Source organism: Beta vulgaris, chromosome 7 (assembly GCF_026745355.1).
Source record: "Beta vulgaris subsp. vulgaris cultivar EL10 chromosome 7, EL10.2, whole genome shotgun sequence".
Taxonomy (NCBI): domain Eukaryota; kingdom Viridiplantae; phylum Streptophyta; class Magnoliopsida; order Caryophyllales; family Amaranthaceae; genus Beta; species Beta vulgaris.
In genome coordinates this window covers 11458829-11479680 of record NC_079208.1, presented here as the reverse complement: position 1 = coordinate 11479680, position 20852 = coordinate 11458829, and the positions used below count along the sequence as shown (strand labels likewise).

Genomic DNA, 20852 nt, shown 5'->3' with positions numbered 1-20852 from the left:
TTTCTATATCTCTCTCTTATTTTTGCTATACCCCATTATATACTCTTTTTCCTATCCAAAATATTCTATTCTTATATAGAGTAGATAATTTGCATTCAGATTTTATTTAGTGATGATTAATTATTATATATACATTTTAATAATTTTAGGTTGGAGAAATGATTAGAAAGAAACGTAAGTTGGGAAATATTATGGTAAAATATATCAAATTTAGGCTCAATTTATAAATAAAATAATCATAGTTGTTACTGTAATTTTTTTTTTAAAATATAAGCTAATTTCTTTTATTTACTTCAAAACAAAAAGCAATCTTGTACAAAAAAAAAGAGCCACAATAAAACAATCTTGGACACATGGTATCACGCCATTCACTGCTATGCACGCCATCCAAGACCCAGTTGGTCTGACAGACAAGACCACCCCATTGCAAGAGCTAGTTGCCCCATTGATAAAACCATGTAAAAATAAGTCTTACTTTTTCAAGATCAAGTAAGACCAACCCCACTGTACATGCTCTTAATCGTCAAACATTAGTTTGGAGTCACAACTCCCAAGAGGTCAAAATGGCAAATTTACGTGATGTAGATTGTACTGTAATTAGTTATCAACCTAATAACAAATTATTACTAATTATGGCTTTATTTAATGTTTAGTTTCAAATTTATAATATACACACATAATAAATTAATAACAATTATGAATGAAAAAATGAATTTGTTTGAATTGGCTAATTTGTATGATGAATTGATTGTTGGTTACTGATTTGATCTTATATGTAGTATTTAGTAGATTGTAATTAGTTAATTTGTGTAGTGGATATAGACAATGTTAAAATATGTGGTTCAACTCCATTAATGAAGTTTCGCGAAGAAGGCAGTATGAAGAGAGAGAGAAAGAGAGAGAAAGAGAGAGAGAGAGAGAGAGGAGTTTATTGATGATAAGATTTATATTCTAATGCGTGTTACAAAATGTAAGTAAAAGACATCCTAAACTATTTAGAATACTCTAATAGTTAACTAACAAAACAAAAAATAACTGCTAATCATACTTAAACAACAAATTACACCCGGTCTTATTTATTTAGTCACACAGTACTCTCGATTTGAAAATCATGGATTCGTCAGTGCTTACATACTTAGGTCCTATATTAAATTATATAGGATTTTTTCACCAAGTATCCCCGAATTTTCATAAATTCACGAGTTACCCGCTCTAACACCCCGACAATTCTCTATTTTCCAAACTACCTTTTCAATATAAAACTTAGAGAATTATCAAAGTAGTATCGCTCGTGTGATAACATATCGGCTTATTCAGAATTTCACAGCAGAAAACATAATAAAAACTTTAGAAATAAAACTTAGTCAAACTCTAAAGTCAAACCAACAAAAGCTCAAGTCAACAACAATAGTCAAAGTCAAAGAATAAAAGTATAAAGTCAAATAACATATATAGTCAACACAAGCTCTCTAATCCCGAACCCATGATACATCATATTCAAACCTATGATAAATAATGCACTATTGATCCCTACAGCTTGCTCACCAAATGGGTCATCACAAGATCAATAAGGCATAGCCATGATCAACATACACACGTAAAGCACGTAATCATGAACTCGGAGTACTACATCATAAATAAATAAATAAACCTAGCATGATACTAATAAATAACAAGCAAGAAAGAATAATAATACAATAATATAGCAGACTACTTTTACCGAACTAAACTCCACAACTAACAAATTAATTAATTTAGATAGAATAGTCAATGAAATGAGTTGTATAAACCAAAACCAGTCTTCAATCTAGAAGACGAAATACTGGCGCGACTCCGTATTCCCCCTGACCTACAATATCGAGGAACCTTTAAAATAAAAATAAGACACGGTTATCAATTCGGTCCCAAGAAAACCCATGGGCTACCACCATGTACTCCAACTCATGCTTGTCCAACACTTCAAACGTGCACAAGTCTAAAGATATTGCTATTCACGTTTCACTTTACATAATTAATAATTTATTTACTTGCTATGACTCACAAGTAGGACAAATACTATAATCATCAACAACCATAAACTTCCATTATTATCTTAGGATTAGATAAGGTGATCATCAACTTAACAACCCAATATTAGTTCCAACTTTTAATCCACAACCTTCCTTTATTTGTTGAACCAAGTCAACAGTCAACCAACCTTTCATAGGTATAATAATCAACTTATCAAATAAGGCCCTCGGTCCTTATAAAGTAATTATATAATCCAAAGGGAATAACATGATCCAATCATGATCCAAACCAACATAAATATTAATCTCTCATGTGAGTTAATAAGATAAAGTTCTCAAATCTCATATGCTTGCATCAATCTTCCATATAAACATAATATCAATATCTTAACCAACATGTTTCACACAACGATATAAAACATGCAAATCCAACTTAATAGAAATCATATATGAACTAAAAATAACTTCACACAACCGGGGGGGGGGGTTAGGGGGAGAATTCGACGGGGGTTAAGAGAGGGGGGAATTCGACAGGGTGGAGAGGGGGGGGGAAGGGGGTTGCGAGCTACGGGGGGTGGGGGAGGGGGCTGATGGGGTGGTGGGAAATGGGAAGGTGGGAAGGTGGGTTAGGGTTAGGACTAAGGGTTAGGGTTAGGACTAAGGGTTAGGGTTAGTGGTTAATTAACATTAAAAAAAATTAAGGTTAACGACTAATGGCGGATAACACCGTTAGTCATTAAGGGTATTTGGGTGTATTATTATGAAACTTAGGGGTACCTCGTGAATTTTGAAAAGTTGAGGGATGCCTTGCTGATTTTATGAAAACTCGGGTATTTGGTGAAAAAACCGAATAATATATCGATGAGACTTATAAAAGACAATGGCCCATAACTGCCCCCCCCCCCAATGTCAATTTTTCCTATTTTCTATATTAAGTTATTGACACTCATTTGTATCTAAACGGTTTCACGCCTTCTGGAGCTTGAACCATGAGACTGAAAACTTATCGTTTTGCGAAAGATATCAATTCTGCCTAAATGCCCTTGTTTCATTTTAACAACTTCAAGCAAAGCAACAATACACAATAATTATAACAAGGTTTTTTTTTAGATAAAATTGGGTGCTATCAACCTATCATAGTATCATGCAACTTTGTATCGCCTAAGTTCACGAGTTGGCAACCAGACTCGAATAGGTGACATTCGTAAACCACCTCAAAACTGACAACAAAACACTCGGAACGCACATCGCTACAATCACACAAGAACTGGAAGTACCGTTTCTCACATTAGTCACATTTCTTTGATAATCTTCTCATAATTCATTAGATTGTCCTGGAAATTTTGAGTAGAATCTTCCTTAGTTTGGCTGAGCTCAATCAGGTTGATTCTCAACTATCAAAAATTGTGTCAGCACTCCATCAAAACATATCACAGTAAAATAAATGTCGACCAAAAAATTATCCAATATCTTCGGAAATCATGTCCCTCATCTAAAAACTAATCAAGAGATTGCAAAAAACATTTCTAAATTTCTAATTTCCTCAAACTTCAAAGGCATTCAGAAATCACCTATTTTTCGCGACGCAAATTCTGCAGTTACACATATTGTTCTTTCAGACCCACTTGTCCCCGTTAATTCTTGCTTGCAATTTTTTGATTTCTTGCGGAAAAATCCATCCGAATCATTTCCAAAACCCGATCTTCGGGCCCATATTACCCTCATTTTTAGATTGTTAGAAGCCAAAAAGTTTGCAATTGCTAAAAATTTATTGATTTCCTTGTCTATTGATCAAAATCTACAATGCCCAGTTGCAGATTTTGAGTCTATTGTAGAACAATTTGGTAGTAAGCCTGGGATTGTGCCAAAATTTTATGATCTTTTGATGAGAATTAATGCAGATAATAAGAAGTTTGATGATGCCTTCAAAGTGTTTGATTATATGACTAAGAGAGGGTTTCAGGTTGAGGAGAGGAGTTGTATGGTTTGCTTGGTTTCTCTGAAGAGTTCTGGCAGATTTGAGTATTTGATTCAATTTTTTACTAAGATGGTTAGTTCGGGTGTCGAAATTACTGTGTATTCGATGTCGCTTGTGGTTGATTGTCTGTGTAAGAGAGGGGAGATTGAGAAGGCTAAGGAATTGATAGGTGAAATGAGTAGGAGAAAGATCAAACAGAATTCATATCCGTACAACTCCATGATAGATTTTTACATTAAGAAAAAGGACTTTAAGCAAGTTGAAGAAGTTTTAAGGCTTATGGAGAAGGCAAATGTGGAGCCTAATGCAGCCACATACACACTTGTAATTGACGGGTATGCAAGTAATGGTATGATTAAAGAAGCAGAAAAGGCGTACCAGGATATGTGTGCGATAGGTGTGGTGGCAGATCCGCACTTGTATACCGTGATGATCAATTTTTCTTGCAGGAAACAAGACATGAAGGCGGCGTGCCATCTTTTTGATGAAATGACTGAGAAAGGCCTTTCTCCGAATACTCACACATACGGAGCTATGATACACGGGTTATGCAAGGCGGGTCAGTTGGATGCAGCAGAGATTCTTGTGGATGAAATGCAAAGGAGAGGGCTTGAGTTGAACCATGTGATTTTTAATACTCTGCTGCATGGTTATTGCAGAAAAGGAAGAATTGATGAAGCACTACTGCTGAAGGATACCATGGAGAAGAAAGGATTTGTGCCTGATGCATATATGTATAACATTATTGCAAGTGGGTTGCACAAGTTGGATCAAAATGAGGAAGCAAAGACATTCATGTACTCAATGTTAGAGAAAGGATTGTCACTAAATACTGTCAATTATACTACTTTGATTGATATACATTGTAAAGAAGGTAAATTTGCTGAAGCAAAGAGGCTTTTGAAGGAAATGGAGAAGAAGGGGGAAGGTCCTAATGTTGTGACATACAATTCTTTGATTGATGGATACTGTAAGGAAGGTAGGATGAAGGAGGCTCGTGAGCTTAAGAATGAGATGGAGGATAGAGGATTAACGCCGGATGTATATACGTACACGTCGATATTACATGGTGAATGTATTAATGGGAAGATGGATTGTGCACTGGAATGGTTCAATGAGATGTCAATTAGAGGGTTAACACCAAATGTAGTTACTTACACAGCAATAATTTCAGGCTTGGCAAAGGTGGGGAGATCAGATGAAGCTTTTAAATTGTATGATCAAATGATAGAGGCAGGCCTTACTCCGGACAATACAGTTTATTCTTCACTTGTGGGTAGCCTTCATTCAGCTTAAGCCTAGGTCAAAAGATTTTGGAACCATCTACAAACAAAAACTTGAACGGTTGAACCTTACATTTTGGTGGATATAGGGTAACTTTTGTGGTGATTTGAAGACTTTTATGTACCATAATTGTAATTCCATATATAAGAAGCGAACTTTAAATATGTAAAAGTAATTTGCATAACTTGTTAAAAAATGCAAAAAGGGAAAAATATTAGTTTGGAAAAGTTAGAGGGGAAGTGGGCTTGAGTGCATCCATAATCATGAACAAGATAAATGTTCGTAGGGATGGCGCATTAATTTTCTTCCTTGACCATTAGAAATAAAATAGTTCGTGGGTGGAAAGTAAATTCTTTTTGTAACAACAAATATTATTGCAACCGTCATTTGACAAAATGGAACAGATTGTTTTGAACAACACGAGGCTGACTCATTATCAAATTCTGTTTGGAGAGATTATTGATTTTGTGAGTTCCATTGATTCATGCACAAAGATACAAAAAACAATAAAAAAAGGACAAAATTCAAAGTTCGCATCAAATGTACGTATCAACAAAATTCTTGAAGATTCATAGGCAAATATCTTATAAAAGAAAAAAAAAAGGCCACAGTTGGTTAAATCCAACCTATTCTTGTAAAAACAATCCGCGCAATTGGTAAGTTTCTATAAGCACAACAAATGAAATATAATATGGTATAGATAGTTTGGTAAACATAGGTAGTTGATTACTTTATGTACACTCTGTAAGCAAAAATTAGATACAAAGATTACGTCTAATTTACATGAAAACCCATTTACCAACAATGGTAGCAAAATAATCAGTAAAATTTTAACCATGATTTACATGAAGACTAAGAAGCAAAAGGATCGACATGGTGACGAAAGGCCCAATCGCTTTACAAAAGTAGATCTGTATAGGCTTTTAAGCCATGGCTATTGAGTGATTCCTTAAGCTTGTCCAGTGCTCGACTTTCTAATTGTCGGACCCTTTCCTTGGATAAACCGAACATAACTCCGATCTCAGATAATGAACACCCTTTTCCAGAACCTGATCCAATGCCAAACCTCAGCTTGATAATTTGTTCCTCTCTCGGAGCGAGAGTACAGAGAAGGCTACGTATATGTTTCCTCATCATTTCCTTTTCTGCAAAAACATCAGGCTTTTCAATTTTAGTGTCTGCAGTGACCTCCTGCAAAAGAAAATTTGTCCAACAGATGAGTGGAAAACAGAAAAAATAGCAAGGCAAAAGAAAATCCACTGAAACACGAGCACATGAAAGATGTAAAAGCTAGGAAATCCTCAGCAAATGAGAGACAATATCGAGAGAGTAATCAGAGTATGGCTATCTGGCTGAATTTTCGTAGCTATATTTGTGTCTCATGAGTCTATTATGGGCATTTCCGAAACTTTACTCTTAGTGAGTTCCACAACCCTCATATCTCTTGTTTAGTTATCTAAAGTTTAGACATATAAAGAATAGAGCTTTTCATACATATACTCCCTCATCAGAAATAATGGTCGAGTGTATTATTTTGGAAATAGTTGTCACATTTCCTCAGATACTGAAGGTTTCAGATTGAGTTTTCCATTTACTAAGGTTAGTAATGAAGAGGGTGTGGGAAACTGGTAACAGTCGAACTATCATCAGTGGTTTTGAAGCAAAAACTTTTAATATCTTCAGGTACGAGAGTTTGGGGTAATGTCACCAATATTCAGGACTGAGTATTAGAATTTCATTTTCTTTTATATATCAAAACGACGTAAATGCTCTTGTTATTTCAAACCATAGTGACTGAGAATTTCAAGACATGGTACTAAGGTGGGCCAACTACTTCTGACATTTGACTGGATGATTACTAATTTTACTAAACTGAAATTACTTTTCATATTACATTATTAATTGATATTGATTTTATGCTGATATAAACTGATTTTTCTGGTTTAAAACAGAGTAATAGTGCCTTTTTCCAAGTCTTTAGTGCTTATTCTCATGCAGTCATTGATTTTTACTGATTAAATTGATTATTGATGATTAAAAAGGACAAGATTCCATCACCTGAAAAGTGGTATCTTGATCTGCCCACACTGGTTGTTGCATCGAAAGAGGATGTCTCATCATAACTAGCAAGTTTCGCAGTTTCTCAACTGTAATTCCCACACGGAGCGCCAGTTCTTCTGTAGTGGGCTGATGATGCCCTTCTTGGATAAATAATCTTCTAGCTTCCAAGACCTTGGCATGGAGGCTATACATATTCTCCTGCAGATGATTTGCCACTGTTATATTATTAAATAAGGAAGACCAACTTGCAACATACTATGTCTAGTCAATGAAATGTTCTCATGTTAAATGACAAATATGATCAAAACCATAAAGAATATACGAGTTTGGAATGTAAAAGACATTGATTAAAAGTTCAGAAAGATCATAAAATTTATTGACAGTGAGCAGAGATCAAAAGCTCCCAAATAAGGCAACTCAGAGTTCATACCGGCACACGTATGGTCTTTGAATGTTGAAAGATGGCCTTCCTAATTGCTTGCCTTATCCACCAATATGCATAACTAGGGAACCGACAACCAGCTTGGGGTTTGAACTTCTCCACACTCTTCATTAGCCCCACACTTCCTTCCTTTAACAAAAAACAACAGAAAACTTGCTCAGTCTTTGGCTAGTGGAAAATCTTATGCAGACATGGCTTCCTAACAATATTGCACGACTAAGAAATCAATACATTGAAACAAAAATTGTTTAAATTTCCTAAGAGGGGGGGGGGGGAGAGAGAGAAAGAAGGCAACAGAACATCAATGCAGGATGGGGCATATGACCATTACAAACAACACATAATAGGAAGCCACAAGGGAAAATAACAGTTTACCTGTAATAAGTCCTTAAGACTGAGGCCACGGTTCTGGTACTGTTTGGCTATATATACAACCATACGTAAGTTAGCATAGATCAATTTTTCCCGGCTTCTCTTCCCAGATAGTACTTCTGATTGCAATGCCCCGGAACTCAGCCCAACAGCATCAGCCCACTCAACAAATGTTGGTTCACGATCAAATTGAGACTCTAGCTTTGTCTTTACAGCAACTAGTTTATTCAAGTCCTGATAAAGAATCAAACAAAAGTATTGTCATTAAAGTTGTATAATGCACAAGTAACTCTGTTTACACTTGACAGCACCATCTGTATGCAGTACCTGTATCTCTTTAATTAATTCTTTTTCTTCTTGTATGGTTAGCAATTGCTTCGTCTCTGGACCCCATAAAAATAGTCGAAGAGGATCATTTAAATCGTATCCTTCACTTAACCTTCTTGATTCAGCTTTTTTTCCAGAGCTACCCAGCTCGTGATTTACTCTAGGCTTCGGTGACCTTCGTGTCTTATTTCTCCTTTCTAAAAGCCGAGAAGACCTCACAGTTTTTGGCGTCACTCTTGGAGCATCGCTCAACCTGAAATATACACATTAGTGCCACACCTAGACAAAATATATAGTGACTCTCACGGAAAGGGTAAAAGCTAATTCTTGTTCTCTGTGCAGCGAAAACAACACAGGGAGTTGAAGGCACTCATATCCCTCATATGATGCTTGCTTTTGAACACAATCATTGTCTAATATTTTTAAAGCTAGTGAATTTCCTCTGCCCTCTACCTCTCTTTCTTCTGCTGCGCCTTAATTCTATAATTTCCAATGAAAGAGGGTGGGAAACTTCACCTAGAGGAAAGGGGTTCATCTATATCAGCATCAACTGCATCAGACAATGACAGTGCTACTTTTGAGGCTGAAAGAGCTTCCTCAGCAAGGGAAATCACGTCACATGATTTCGAATCCATAATAGGCTTGGCCACAGCAACTGAGGTTGGTTCCTCAAGTCCAAGGCACGGCAACCTGCATTTTAACAAAGGATGTAAGCTAGGGAATATATAAGTGAAAGAAGGAAACAAGAAGATAATAACACGTGAAGTTCATTTTTGCAATACCAAATAACTAACAAGTAGGACCTTACAAGAGTGATACACCAGACCAATGGGAAAGCTGATGTTCAAGATCCCTCTCGTTTTGAAGAGCAATTCCTGTGTGCTGTTCGAATGATGCATCATGCTCAATCTTCTTTCTCTCCAAGGTGGACAGTAACTGGGGAAGAATGAAAACACATATTTCATTAAACCTCAGAGCTATCAGCTAAGTCATATAAGATAGCAAAACCAATTTGCTAAATTCTCAGAAAATAAATTGATTGATTGTAGTTTAAGCAGGATTCCTGGAGCAACAGATATGCAATAACAAGCTTGAGCAATAGATGCACCAATCACCACATAAGCATAGACTAACCTGACATGTTTTATCTTCTCTAAAGGCCGACGTGGATGGCTTGCACTCCTCACGTTGCTCATGTGAAAGAACAGAGGCAGGAAACTGTCTCAACAAGGAAGTCGTGGGCATGGGAGGGAAGAAAGATGCTTGTTCATTTAACATGGATACTGCAAATTATGTCAGCACATAAATTGATACGAAAATATAAAAATATATCGGGACATGGAAAAGAGATCATATAGCCTCCAACTCCAACAGTTCGAGCTTGGCAGTAATGTAAACTAGCGAACCTAGAAACTCCCTTTGAAATTAAAGCTAGTTCTACATCAATTTACAATGTTAACTAATAAAAAAGGAATCCTGCTTCTTATGGGTTGCTGCTGATCGTTAAATATCATACAATATGATGATACCCAGCCATAAAATTGATATAACATGAGGATCCATCAATGTACTAGAAAGTGAGAGATTGCAGCATTATAAGAGCATGTTTGGTTCAACATTTTTGGGATCCAAGAAACATATCAATTACATATTCATTTTCTTCTTGTTTAGCTTTACCCCTCCTCAATCCGTTACCATTTACTTGATACTAATGTACTCCCTTAGTTTGTTACCTTCTCTTCCCCTCAAATAAGAAAATCCATTTATTGGTGGTAGTGGTTACCATTTCCTCGCCATTCTATGACTTGAATCAAACACCCAAGAAAGATACCGATTATTGTTACTATTCCCCTTCTCTTTTCTATCTCATTCCTTTTTCATTATATGGCTTGAACCAACAAGCACTAAACCCGAACTTCCTTTATCACGTAGAAATCATATACCCATCATTCCACAAAGAGAACTATCTTACTCTAAAGAATCCTATAAAGTGCCAAGAAAATCCTTCACTCCTACACCCTCCAGTTTAGTAAAATGATCCACAATTCTTTAATTTTATATGCAAAAAAAAGCTACATACTCTAGTAGTAATCACTTATAGTAGTGGACTAGTAATGTAGTACCATATTCCTAAATGTAAGGCAAAACCACATATGTTGCCCACTTGGAAGAAGACGAACAATATCGAATAAGCTACAGGGTCATCCCATGTATTATCGTTTAAAATTGGTTTAAGCATAGAACCTCACTGCACTTGTATATGGTCAAACTCTCCATCAAAAAACGCCCATGTATAGGGCGCAGATATGAAATGTCATCAGGGAAGACGGCGAACAAAACAATTTGATGGTCCTAAGAAGGGGTAACATGTTCGAACTCTTCTTATTAGAATTCAAAGAAAAAGCATGAATCTTAGGAGGCATTTGGTTCAAATAGAGGAATGGAAAGGGAATGGAATCAAGTAGAGGGGAGGAATGGTAACAACAATTATTACTTGTACAGGGTGTTTGGTTCAACAATGGAAAGGAATCACTTGTAAGGAATGGAAAGGATTTTGTTATTCCTCTAATTTGGAGGGTAACATTTTGGGGGTTTGGGTTACCCTTAAGTAAGGAAAATGGTTAACCCACCACCCAAACCAAACAAGGAGTAACGGATTCGAATTACTTAATCTGATTCCAAACTCCAAAAAAGCTCCACCAAGCAAGGCCTTGGTATGACATTTGAATATCTTCTTATTTAGATAAATAAAAAATTCTGTAACAATGAGAATTCAACATCCTTCATCAAAACAAAATCATCTAAAACTTTTACTCGGAGAGCATATGTACTGTGTAGGGCCCAGAAATTTAACAATTCTTATCAAAAACAAAGAACTGCAAATTAATTATCATAATAATGATAAAATAGAAGTATCAAACAACAATCTCCAATAATCACCTAAATTTCACAGCAGCAAAAAAACTTCTATCCCATTTATTTGTACCATTATTTGTGCCACTCTATATAAAATGCAGAAGCAAAAAAAAAAAAAAAAGCAAGTTAACAAGGAAATAAAAATGGTGAGATAATATGAAAATAGTACCTGAAGGAGAGGGAGAAGAAGAGGCATTGTTTCTGAAGTGTGTCTTAGGAGGAAATGAAGAAGATGAAGAGAGCAAATTAATGGCAGCTTCCATTAATATGAATATTTAAGCAGAGAGAGAAAAGGAAGTAAAGTGTTGTTAAAGATAGAGAGCTAAGAGAAGATGATGAGAAGAGAAGAGGAGGCCTTGGCTCGCCTTCACCTTCGTCTGTTTGTTCATTACTCCCTCACAGTCACTACTTTCAGCCTCAGCCTCCAAATCCCATTTGTGGAAATGGATGAGGTTAGATATTTTGTTTCTTTTACTTTATTTCCTTGGAGAAAACTTTGCCAATGTTTCAGTTTAACTCTTACTTAAAAATCTTTTTAAGTTGGAGTAATGACGTAGATAAGATCTGATCTCAAATTTTGAGTATCATCTTTATAGAACTTTACAAAGCTAAGGTCTTGTTTGGTTGACAAAACAAATCATGGAAAGTGCAAATTCCTAGGAAGTAAAAGTGTATGAAGTTGTTTGGTTGGCAAAATCATGGGAAGTTGCACTTCCTAGGAAGTTATACTTCCTCCAAAATGGAGGAAGTTACTTACCTAGGTCCCCCTAGGTAAGTAGAGCTTCCCATAGGAAGTTCTACTTCTCATTATCAACCAAACACAATTTTACACTTCCTAGGAATTTCAAATACATGGAAAAAATAACTTCCTAGGAAGTATGACTTCCTATATACAACCAAACAAGACCTAAATGTCATCCACTATTTGTTGTAGCCTGGAAATCAACGGCTCTTTAAGTGACAAGTGGATTCATATGGAGCGTCCACGTGTCTTCTACCTACAAATAAGAGTAAAAGGCAAAAAGGGGTAGCTGAAGTACAATTCCCTATTCAAGGAAAGTATCAGTCCATCTCTTTAGCCTGGCATACACTCAGGCCTAGAGCCCCAAAAAAACAACTGCATATGATTGAATGATGTGTGCCTCCCAATCATTGCCTGCCACGTGTCATGCTCCCATTGCTTAGCCCAATCAGGTGCCCTTAAATTAGGGTGACCTCAAGCTACATTAATCACTCCAAACACTATAGATAGTCATTGAAATCAAGAGAAAGATACATTTTTCAGAGCACTGTGTACTATTACTCTGTGAAAACTCTCTTTACTTTCTCTCTGTAAACTTTCCTTTTTAACTCCTGATATCTGACTTAAGCTTCGGAGGGGGAGCCACCACCCAAACCTCCAAGGTGGATCCCACTTTGCAGGTTCGGGATTATTTGATCAGGATATCGTTGCACAAGTCTCCATCGAAGAACCTATTTGTATTTACTAGTCAAGCACTATGTAACATTTGGCGCCTTCTGTGGGGAGACGCAACAATGACTGACTGTCACTCATCCAATATAGCAAGAAACCAAAGTTTTGAGGTTCGAATAGATGACACGGTGGATGATGAAAGGCCACCTCGAGGAAGGGATAGGCCTCCGACTATTGTCAATGTTTCTGAATAAAGTCGAGAGCCTGTCATTTAGGAAAACCTTGAGCGTCTAGTAACTGGTGGTCATCTAGAAAACTTCCTGAATGATTTTCAGAATAAGATGACTGCAGTTGTTCAAGAACAAATCAAGACCAATATGTTGTTTTTTCAAGTAAACCCAAATCCAGGTGATGTCAACCCTCTTAGGGGACATTCTCAGGAGGACCGTTCAGGTCCAAGTCGGCATGCTCGTTAGGAACTCTCTAAGAGGCCAGCCAAAGAAAGGCACACTAGTAGAATAAATGTTATTTGCTGCGGTGGTGAACCTGCGGTTTTACCCATACGCAACAATATATCACGTTAAAATAAAAGATAAAAAATAAAATAACCATATTGCTGCGGTTCTCGACAGAAACCGCAGCAATATTGTTTCAACGGAAAAAAGTTTTTAAAAAAAGTTGACATTTGACCAGATATATTGCTGCGGTTTCTGACAAAAACCGCAGCAATATATTAAAAAAATAATATTTTAATATATTGCTGCGGTTCTTGTCAGAAACCGCAGCAATATATCTTACCAAAAAAAATTGAAACCCTAAATACGACCTAAATGGGCGCCTCCTCACTCCTATTCCTCCCTCTCAGATTTCACTCCTCTCTCTCTCTTATTTCTCCATCTCTCTCCTGAAAATCTCCTTCTCTGTCTTCCCTCTATCTTATTCCTCCCTCTCTCTCCTGAAAATCTTCCTCTCTCTCTCGTGTAAATTTCCGGGCTACCCTCTCCTCTTCTTTCTTCATCGGCCGTTCGTTCGTCCTTCTTCTTTCTTCATCGGCCGTTCGTTCTTCATTGGTCGTTCGTTCCTCAACTTTGTTCCGCCGTTTGTTGGTTCGGTTGTTGGTCGTCCGTTCATTGATTCGTTCTTCATCGGCCGTTCGTTCCTCAACTTCCATCGGCTGTTCGTTGGTTGTCGTTGGTTCGGTTGTTGGTCGGCCGTTTGTTGGTTGTCGTTGGTTCGGTTGTTGGTCGACCGTTCGTTGGTTCGTTCTTCATCAACTTTCATCGGTCGTTCGTTGTCGTTCCTTCGTCGGGCAGTTTGTTATTTCGGCCAGATCCAGTCGTCCACAAATTTCCGGCCACATTTCTTTTTTTTATTTTTCCTTTTTTTCGTTCTTTTCATTTTTTTCCTTTTTTTTCGTTTTTTTAGATCTGTAAATTTTATGTTTTAGGATTTTTTTTTTTAATTTTCAGTTTTTTATTTTTAGGAATCGTTTTTTTAGATCTGTAAATTTTATGTTTTATAAATTTTTTTTATTTTCAGTTTGTTATTTTTAGGGTTTTTTTTTTAGATATGTAAATTTTATGTTTTAGATTTTTTTTTATTTTCAATTTTTTATTTTTAGGATTCTTTTTTTAGATTTGTATAACAGTTGTTTTTTATTTTTTTTTGTTAAATCTGTAATTATATTTTTTTTGTAATTAATCATTTAGTTATTTTTATATTAGATTTGAGCAATACGTTGTACTTTTCTAATGTAAAATACTTATATTGCTGCGGTTTGGCCTAGAAACTGCAGCAATATTTGTCGATATTGCTGCGGTTTAAAATCGCAGCAATATTATTATTACCTATTGCTGCCCTCTTAATTGCTGCGCGACCAAAACCGCAGCAATATGCCACTTTTTGACCGCAGCAAATAGCATTTATTCTACTAGTGGCAGCTAGAGGTTATCGAGCAGCGAAGGAAGATGAACTAGAAGCTGGTAGTCAAAACTTAAGATAACGCTCATCCAAATGGGCATCAGATGGAAACGGATGCTCGAAAGTATCTAGAGGCAAAGACGGTTGTATCAACGTTCAGCCACAAGATCCACCCCCATATCTGAGGGATCCTCCGTTGAGGTTGCCATCCAAAATAGAGGCCGGGAGAAGTTTCGCTCCTTCCACTGTTCGTCCAAGGCAGGAAAACACAGTGTTACAACCTATGGTGTGCAGGCGACCAGGGCACGCAAACACCTCCTCCAATCTGGTACTAAAGGAATACCATAGGTAGCACATACCCACTCAGGGACAGTCGGGAGTTCTCCGAATTAATTGGCTGACCCCGTTTTCGGCCAGAATCATGGAGGCGCCCCCCCTTCCCAAAGGTTAAGATCCCTACAATAGAACCTTTTAACGGAACCACTGATCCAGATAATCACTTATCTACATATAAGCACCAAATGTATGTCCAGGTGGTGGATGATGCCACTTGGTGTGAAATGGTTTAACAATCTTCCCCCTAACTTAGTTAACAACTTCACATGACTCAGCTACCTCTTCACCAGTCATTTTGTGGCAAATCGGCAAGAGCAAAAGACTAACATGCACTTGGGGAAGATTATCCAAGGACCAAAAGAAGCTTTGAGAAGTTTTGTCAAGAGATTCGATTTGGAGGCTTTACAGATTCAAGACCTCACTGAGGTGGTTTTTGGCGCCTTCATCAAAGGTTTGAGGTCGGGAAGCTTTAAATTTAATTTTGCGAAGAAGAAGATCATTACTTTAGCTGAGGCTCTTAGAGAGGATGAAGCATTCATCCATGCTACTGAAATTTGTGCGGAGGCAAAGTACTTGGAGCCCAAGAAGGTTGCAGAAACAACTCGGCCAAAGAAAAACAATCCTAAAAAATGCGACTATATATTAATTTCCTTGATGCACATTGCTTCCATAAGGAGATCTGCCAACATGTTGCAAATCTATAAAATTAATTACTTGTTTGACGCATCCTCTTGATAATCTCTAGAAAGAGAAACATCAGATATCCTAAAACAAAGCGGCCATAAATAAGAATACTTAGTAAAGGAATCTTATTTACAATCTTAAGAACATCCAGGTAACAACTACCTTAGTAAAGGAACAAGTTGTTACGAATAAAATGCGACTATATAAGGAGAGCTGACGGGGTCCATCAGTTACTCAACCACTCTTATCCTTATAAATTCTTCGCTAATTAATGTTTCTTAGTCGTTCTCCTTATTGGGACCAAGTGGCCTCATAGAAAGGATCCACTTCGTCCAAGAAGGGGGGAGAGCTGGGATGTAGAGTAAATTATGGTTTGAGTAAAGTTAAATCCATCCAAGATACAACAATTCATCAACAATTGGCCATTTACAAGGATATGGACCGCCATCAGGAGATTGGGCAAGGCTTAAGCCGTTCAAGAATCACTAGGGTCAATGATCGTCCAGACAACTAGGACGAATTGTTATTTGACTTTAGTCACGACTAGGCAATGGCCAGTCCATGATCTTGGATGGTTTGATATTTGGCTTAAGAAGCACATAAGCTAAAGCTAGTCTATAGTTGTGGACGAGCGTCTCTGGCCCTTAGAAAACTCATGCTAAACCTATCCGGCAAATAGTGGTCGTCCAATCATCTAGACGAAGGGTATTTTCTGTCCAAATTATCCGGAGACAAAAAGTGTCTTTAAAGTCAGACTAGCATCGCCAACACACTAGTGGAAAAAACCTTATCTGTCACTTAGTAACAGATTCAGTTTTTGTAAAACCGCATTGTTGGAACCCAACCTGATCGAAACCCCATTAACATTTGCCTTTAATTCCAACACATCTGAAAGTTCTAGGGTTTGATAAAATTCTTTAACTTCTTGAGTTTGAATGGCTTTAAGCAAAAACTTGAACACAGGTTTCGAAATCCACTTGGCTGCGAAAACGCGCCCAGAAAGAATTTTTATGCCGGCGGAGGAAGCAGTTCGACGACGCTTTGATGAAGACGGGTCGAATGACAGAGGGTCGGTGGCAGTGGAAGTTTTGCGTTTGCGGGTCGAGGGGGATGGAGGTTTTTTCCGGTCGTTGTCGGGTGGTAGGGCGACGAACATTGGGTTTGTTTTGCGGTGGTTTAGTGGTTTTATGACGTGGCTGTGTCGCGGGTGGCTAATTTTGAGGGGAAGGAGGTGGCGAAGGCTGTGGAGGCGGGTGAGGAGGAGAGAGAGTTGGGGAAGGAGATGGAGTTACCGGAGTATTTGAAGATTTCTTTGAAAATCGCCACCTTGCAACCATTTTTCTGCCCATGGTGAAGGTTTTTGGTTATGGAGGAAGAGAGAAGGTGAAGTAGTTTTAGGGTTTGAGATGGTTTAGGGGACCGGTTGTTTTGGAGAGAAAAGGAGGTGTGTTTAGTTGTGTTTAGGTTAGAGTCCACTATGCACCTTTAATTCCTTGCATATTTTTGTTTTAAAAAATTTCAAAAACAATTTTTCGAAAATTATTGAAGTTTTATTAAAGCAACATCAAATGGAGATTTTTAAAAACACGATACTTTTGGAGATTTGTCATGGAATTTTTCTAAAGCAACTTAGGTGTCAGTTATCAGGACAGCATCAATAGCCTTTTCAGGAGTCTTGGATTAAATCAAAAATCTGACTTAGTGTAGATATAATCTTTCGAATCTTAAGCATGTAAAGGGGTCAAATAAACATAAATCAACTAAGTACCAGAAATCAATCCCAAAGCTAATCTAAGTTTTTCAAATCTTTCACGAGCAAGTGGTTTAGTGAAAATATCAGCTATTTGGTCTTCAGTACAAATAAATTCAAGGGCTACCTTTTTCTACATGATTACTTGTTTGTTTTAGGAACCCATATTTGCTTGGGTCCCTTTTTCTTACGTTGAGCATCTAGTATGTCTTTCCTAACCCAGATTTGAGTAACATGTTTGACATTCTTTGCAATTCGATTTTTCTTTTTGTTGCAGTCGTCAATTAGATGACCATTATTCCACAAAAATTGCAAATTAGATATTCAGGAAGGCCCACGTATTTTCTCTTTCGAAAGTCTCTTTCGAAGGTTCTGGCACTGAGCCTGGCACTGGGTTGCTGGTCAGTATATCCTAATCCTTTTTGTTCATGTTGTTTGTGGTGCAAGTTAAGTAATTTAGAGCATTCATCCCATTAGTCCATTTTTCGTGCATCTTTCGAGCAATAGAAAGTTGTGATTCCAAAAATTCAACTGAGGTATTTAAATCACTACTTCTTTTTCGGGAAGTCTCTAAGTCTCTTTTAACTTTATCCAACTCTTCTCTTATCTTTGCATCACTAGGCAACATGAGTGGAACAATTCTAGATTGTTGTCTTGAGTTCTTAAGTTCATTCAACTCGTGATTTAAATTTTTAATTTGTTCCTCAAGACTGGATTTTTCAGCTTCGAACTCAGTGACTGGCACTGAGTTATTTACGAGATTATCAACTAGAGTCTTTTCTTGTTTTAGTGTGTTTATCTCTAAGTCTTTCTCGTCAATCCTTTTCATCAGAGTTTTTTTTTTCTCTTAAGTAATTCCTTATATTCTGTTTCTAATCCAATTTTTAGCCTAGTCAAATTTTTATTTCCTTTTTCATGTTATCAAAATTATCATTCATTTGTTTGACAATCATCAATTACGTTTTCAAGCAATATGACAAGCTTACTTTTGGAAAGAAGATGAATTGAAGGTTTTAAAGAAGTTAGACTTACCTCACTGTCTTCTTCCTCTTCAAGAGGGTTCGAACTTTTAGCCATCAAGCATAGATGCGAGTCGTCATGGCTCAGTGCCGTCTTCAGAGTTGTCTGTACAGCATTCAGACATAATTTTGCTTCGTGGCTCTGAGCCTGGCACTGATCCTCGTCAGAATCCGAGTCTCCCCAGACTGCTGCGATCATAGCTTTCTTGTACTCTTTCTTCGACTGCTCTCGTTTTTCCTTAGGCTTTTCTTCAATCCACAAAGGACATTCTTTAATCCTGTGATCGAACTCACCACACTTGAAACAACCAGAGTTAGTAGCACTTTTCTTAGGGTTAGAAGTAGTGCCTTTACCTTTGAAGTTTCCACTTCTCCTGAAGTTGTTGCTCCTGTTCTCTTTTAAGAAATTTTGAAACTTTCTAGTTAGAGACGCTACTTCTTCATCACTTTCACTATCATCCGTTTCTACTTCAGTTTTTAAGGCCAACCCTTTATTCTTTGGTTCATTTGATTTAGGATCTAAAACAAGTTCATGGGTCATTAAAGAACCAATTAGTTGTTCTAGTGAGAGTTTTGTTAGATCTTTAGCCTCTTGAATAGCAGTGATTTTGGGAAGCCATTTATTAGTCAAACTTCTTAACACTTTTCTAACTAAATCTTCAGAAGAATAGATTTTTCCTAAGGATCTTAGTTCATTAGTTATTAGTGTGAATCTGGTAAACATATCTTTAATAGATTCGTCCTTATTCATTGTGAACAATTCATATTGTTGGACTAGTAAATCTATCCTAGACTGTTTTACCTCGTTTGTACCTTCATGGGCCAATTCCAATGTGTCCCAAATTTCCTTAGCAGTGGTGCACGCGAGATTCTTGAATATTCATCAGGTCCAATTCCAGATTGGAGAATACTCATAGCTTTGAAATTCTTTTGGCCTTTCCATAGTCAACAGAATTGTACTCATCTTCCTCCTTGTCGATCAGGTTTCCTTCATCATCTTTGTTTTGAATAGGAAGAGGTCCAGTCTTTATGATTCTCCAGCATTGAAAGTCAGAACCTTGAATGTAGATCCTCATCCTAGTCTTCCACCATCCATAATCTTTCCCGTTGAAAATTGGACACTTGGAATACTTGTCACGAAAGTCGTCTTGTGTGTTCATGGTTTCTATTCTCTAGATGTGAGTCTTACGAGAATAGCCTGCTCTGATACCACTTGTTGGAACCCAAGGGAACACTCAAGAAGGGGGGGTTGAATTGAGTGGTGAAATCTAATCGTTTTTTGCAAAAATCCTTTTAGCTCAGTGCCAGGCTCTGAGCGAACACTCGAAAATCGCTAATTTCTTTTTGCGAATAATAAACTTAAAAGATATTAGATTTGACACAAGATATAACGTGGTTCAATCTCACCTCTGAGATCTACGTCCACAAGAAACAAAAACTCTTTTATTTCTTTGAATCCTAAAATATCAAACTCTTGATACAATACGATTCCCCTCACTACTAACCCTAGTAATGACTCCCAACACTTAACTCTAAGTGTTGACACTCTTTATAATGTAAAAGTTACAAGAAAGAACGATCCTCAATGATGTGCTTCTTAGTCAAGCAAATAGAGGACAATTACAATTATGAAATAGTAACTTAAACCTAACTAGCTCAGTGCTATGCTCAGTGCCAAGGAAATAGTTTTCAGCTTTTAATTAGACTCGATTTTTCTCTCTGAAAACGTGAGATTTAAAAGTGAATTCTGATTCCCTTTTATAAGACTTGTTAGGACGAAAATCACTTAAAAATATCTTTACTTTTAATCCTTGATTTAAGGGATAAAACTTTATCTTTTTCTATCTTTATCTTTTAAACAAAACAAAGATAAGTTTTCCATATAGATTTTCTTTTCAACTCAAAGTCTGTTTATATCTAAAAATTATTTTTCCAAATCCTTTTTAGAAAATCAGAAAACATGTTTTAATAAAACTCTGTTTTATAAAAATCTTTTATTAAAAACACGGTTTTTATCCAAAACGATTTTTATCAAAAATCTTTTTCAAAAACTCGTTTTATATAAAAACACGGTTTTTGTAAAATCTTTTTCAAAACTTGTTTTTATCAAAATCTTTTCAAAACACGTTTTTATCAAAATCTTTATAAAACTTGTCTTTATTAAAATCTTTTATAAACGCAATTTTCAGAAAAATCTTTTTCTTAAAAACTCGTTTTCCTAATTCCTTTTGATTTCTGATTTTGAAAACTTATTTCCTCTTTATATAGAAATATAATTTTAATACAATTATTTACTTTCTTCACTCAAAGAAGATAATAATTATATTAACTTTATATTTC

The 20852-nt window shown here is 36.6% G+C and overlaps 2 protein-coding genes across 2 annotated transcripts; one reads left to right on the top strand and one right to left on the bottom strand.

Moving 5' to 3' along the window:
* Positions 1-3141: 3141 nt before the first annotated feature.
* Positions 3142-5692, top strand: LOC104898691 (pentatricopeptide repeat-containing protein At2g32630). The gene has a single exon (XM_010685794.4). The coding sequence runs from the start codon at positions 3454-3456 to the stop codon at positions 5281-5283; it is 1830 nt and encodes a 609-aa protein (XP_010684096.1). The 5' UTR covers positions 3142-3453; the 3' UTR covers positions 5284-5692.
* Positions 5693-5949: 257 nt separating this feature from the next.
* LOC104898690 (RNA polymerase sigma factor sigF, chloroplastic) lies at positions 5950-11850 on the bottom strand. Its single transcript, XM_010685793.4, has 9 exons — positions 11559-11850; positions 9608-9756; positions 9282-9409; positions 8990-9163; positions 8474-8726; positions 8150-8380; positions 7763-7903; positions 7330-7530; positions 5950-6462 (listed from the first exon to the last, which is right to left on the bottom strand). Exons 1-9 carry the CDS (start codon positions 11650-11652, stop codon positions 6169-6171), a joined length of 1665 nt encoding a protein of 554 aa, XP_010684095.2. The 5' UTR covers positions 11653-11850; the 3' UTR covers positions 5950-6168.
* Between the last annotated feature and the right edge of the window lie 9002 nt (positions 11851-20852).

Excerpts from the sequence above, each read along its gene's own strand:
- LOC104898691 (XM_010685794.4), top strand. The coding sequence starts at position 3,454 with ATGTCGACCAAAAAATTATCCAATATCTTCGGAAATCATGTCCCTCAT.
- LOC104898690 (XM_010685793.4), bottom strand. The coding sequence starts at position 11,652 with ATGGAAGCTGCCATTAATTTGCTCTCTTCATCTTCTTCATTTCCTCCT. Across the intron at positions 7,531-7,762 it reads CAAAGACCATACGTGTGCCG|GAGAATATGTATAGCCTCCA; the intron begins GTATGAACTCTG and ends AATCATCTGCAG. Across the intron at positions 6,463-7,329 it reads ATCAAGATACCACTTTTCAG|GAGGTCACTGCAGACACTAA; the intron begins GTGATGGAATCT and ends TTTCTTTTGCAG.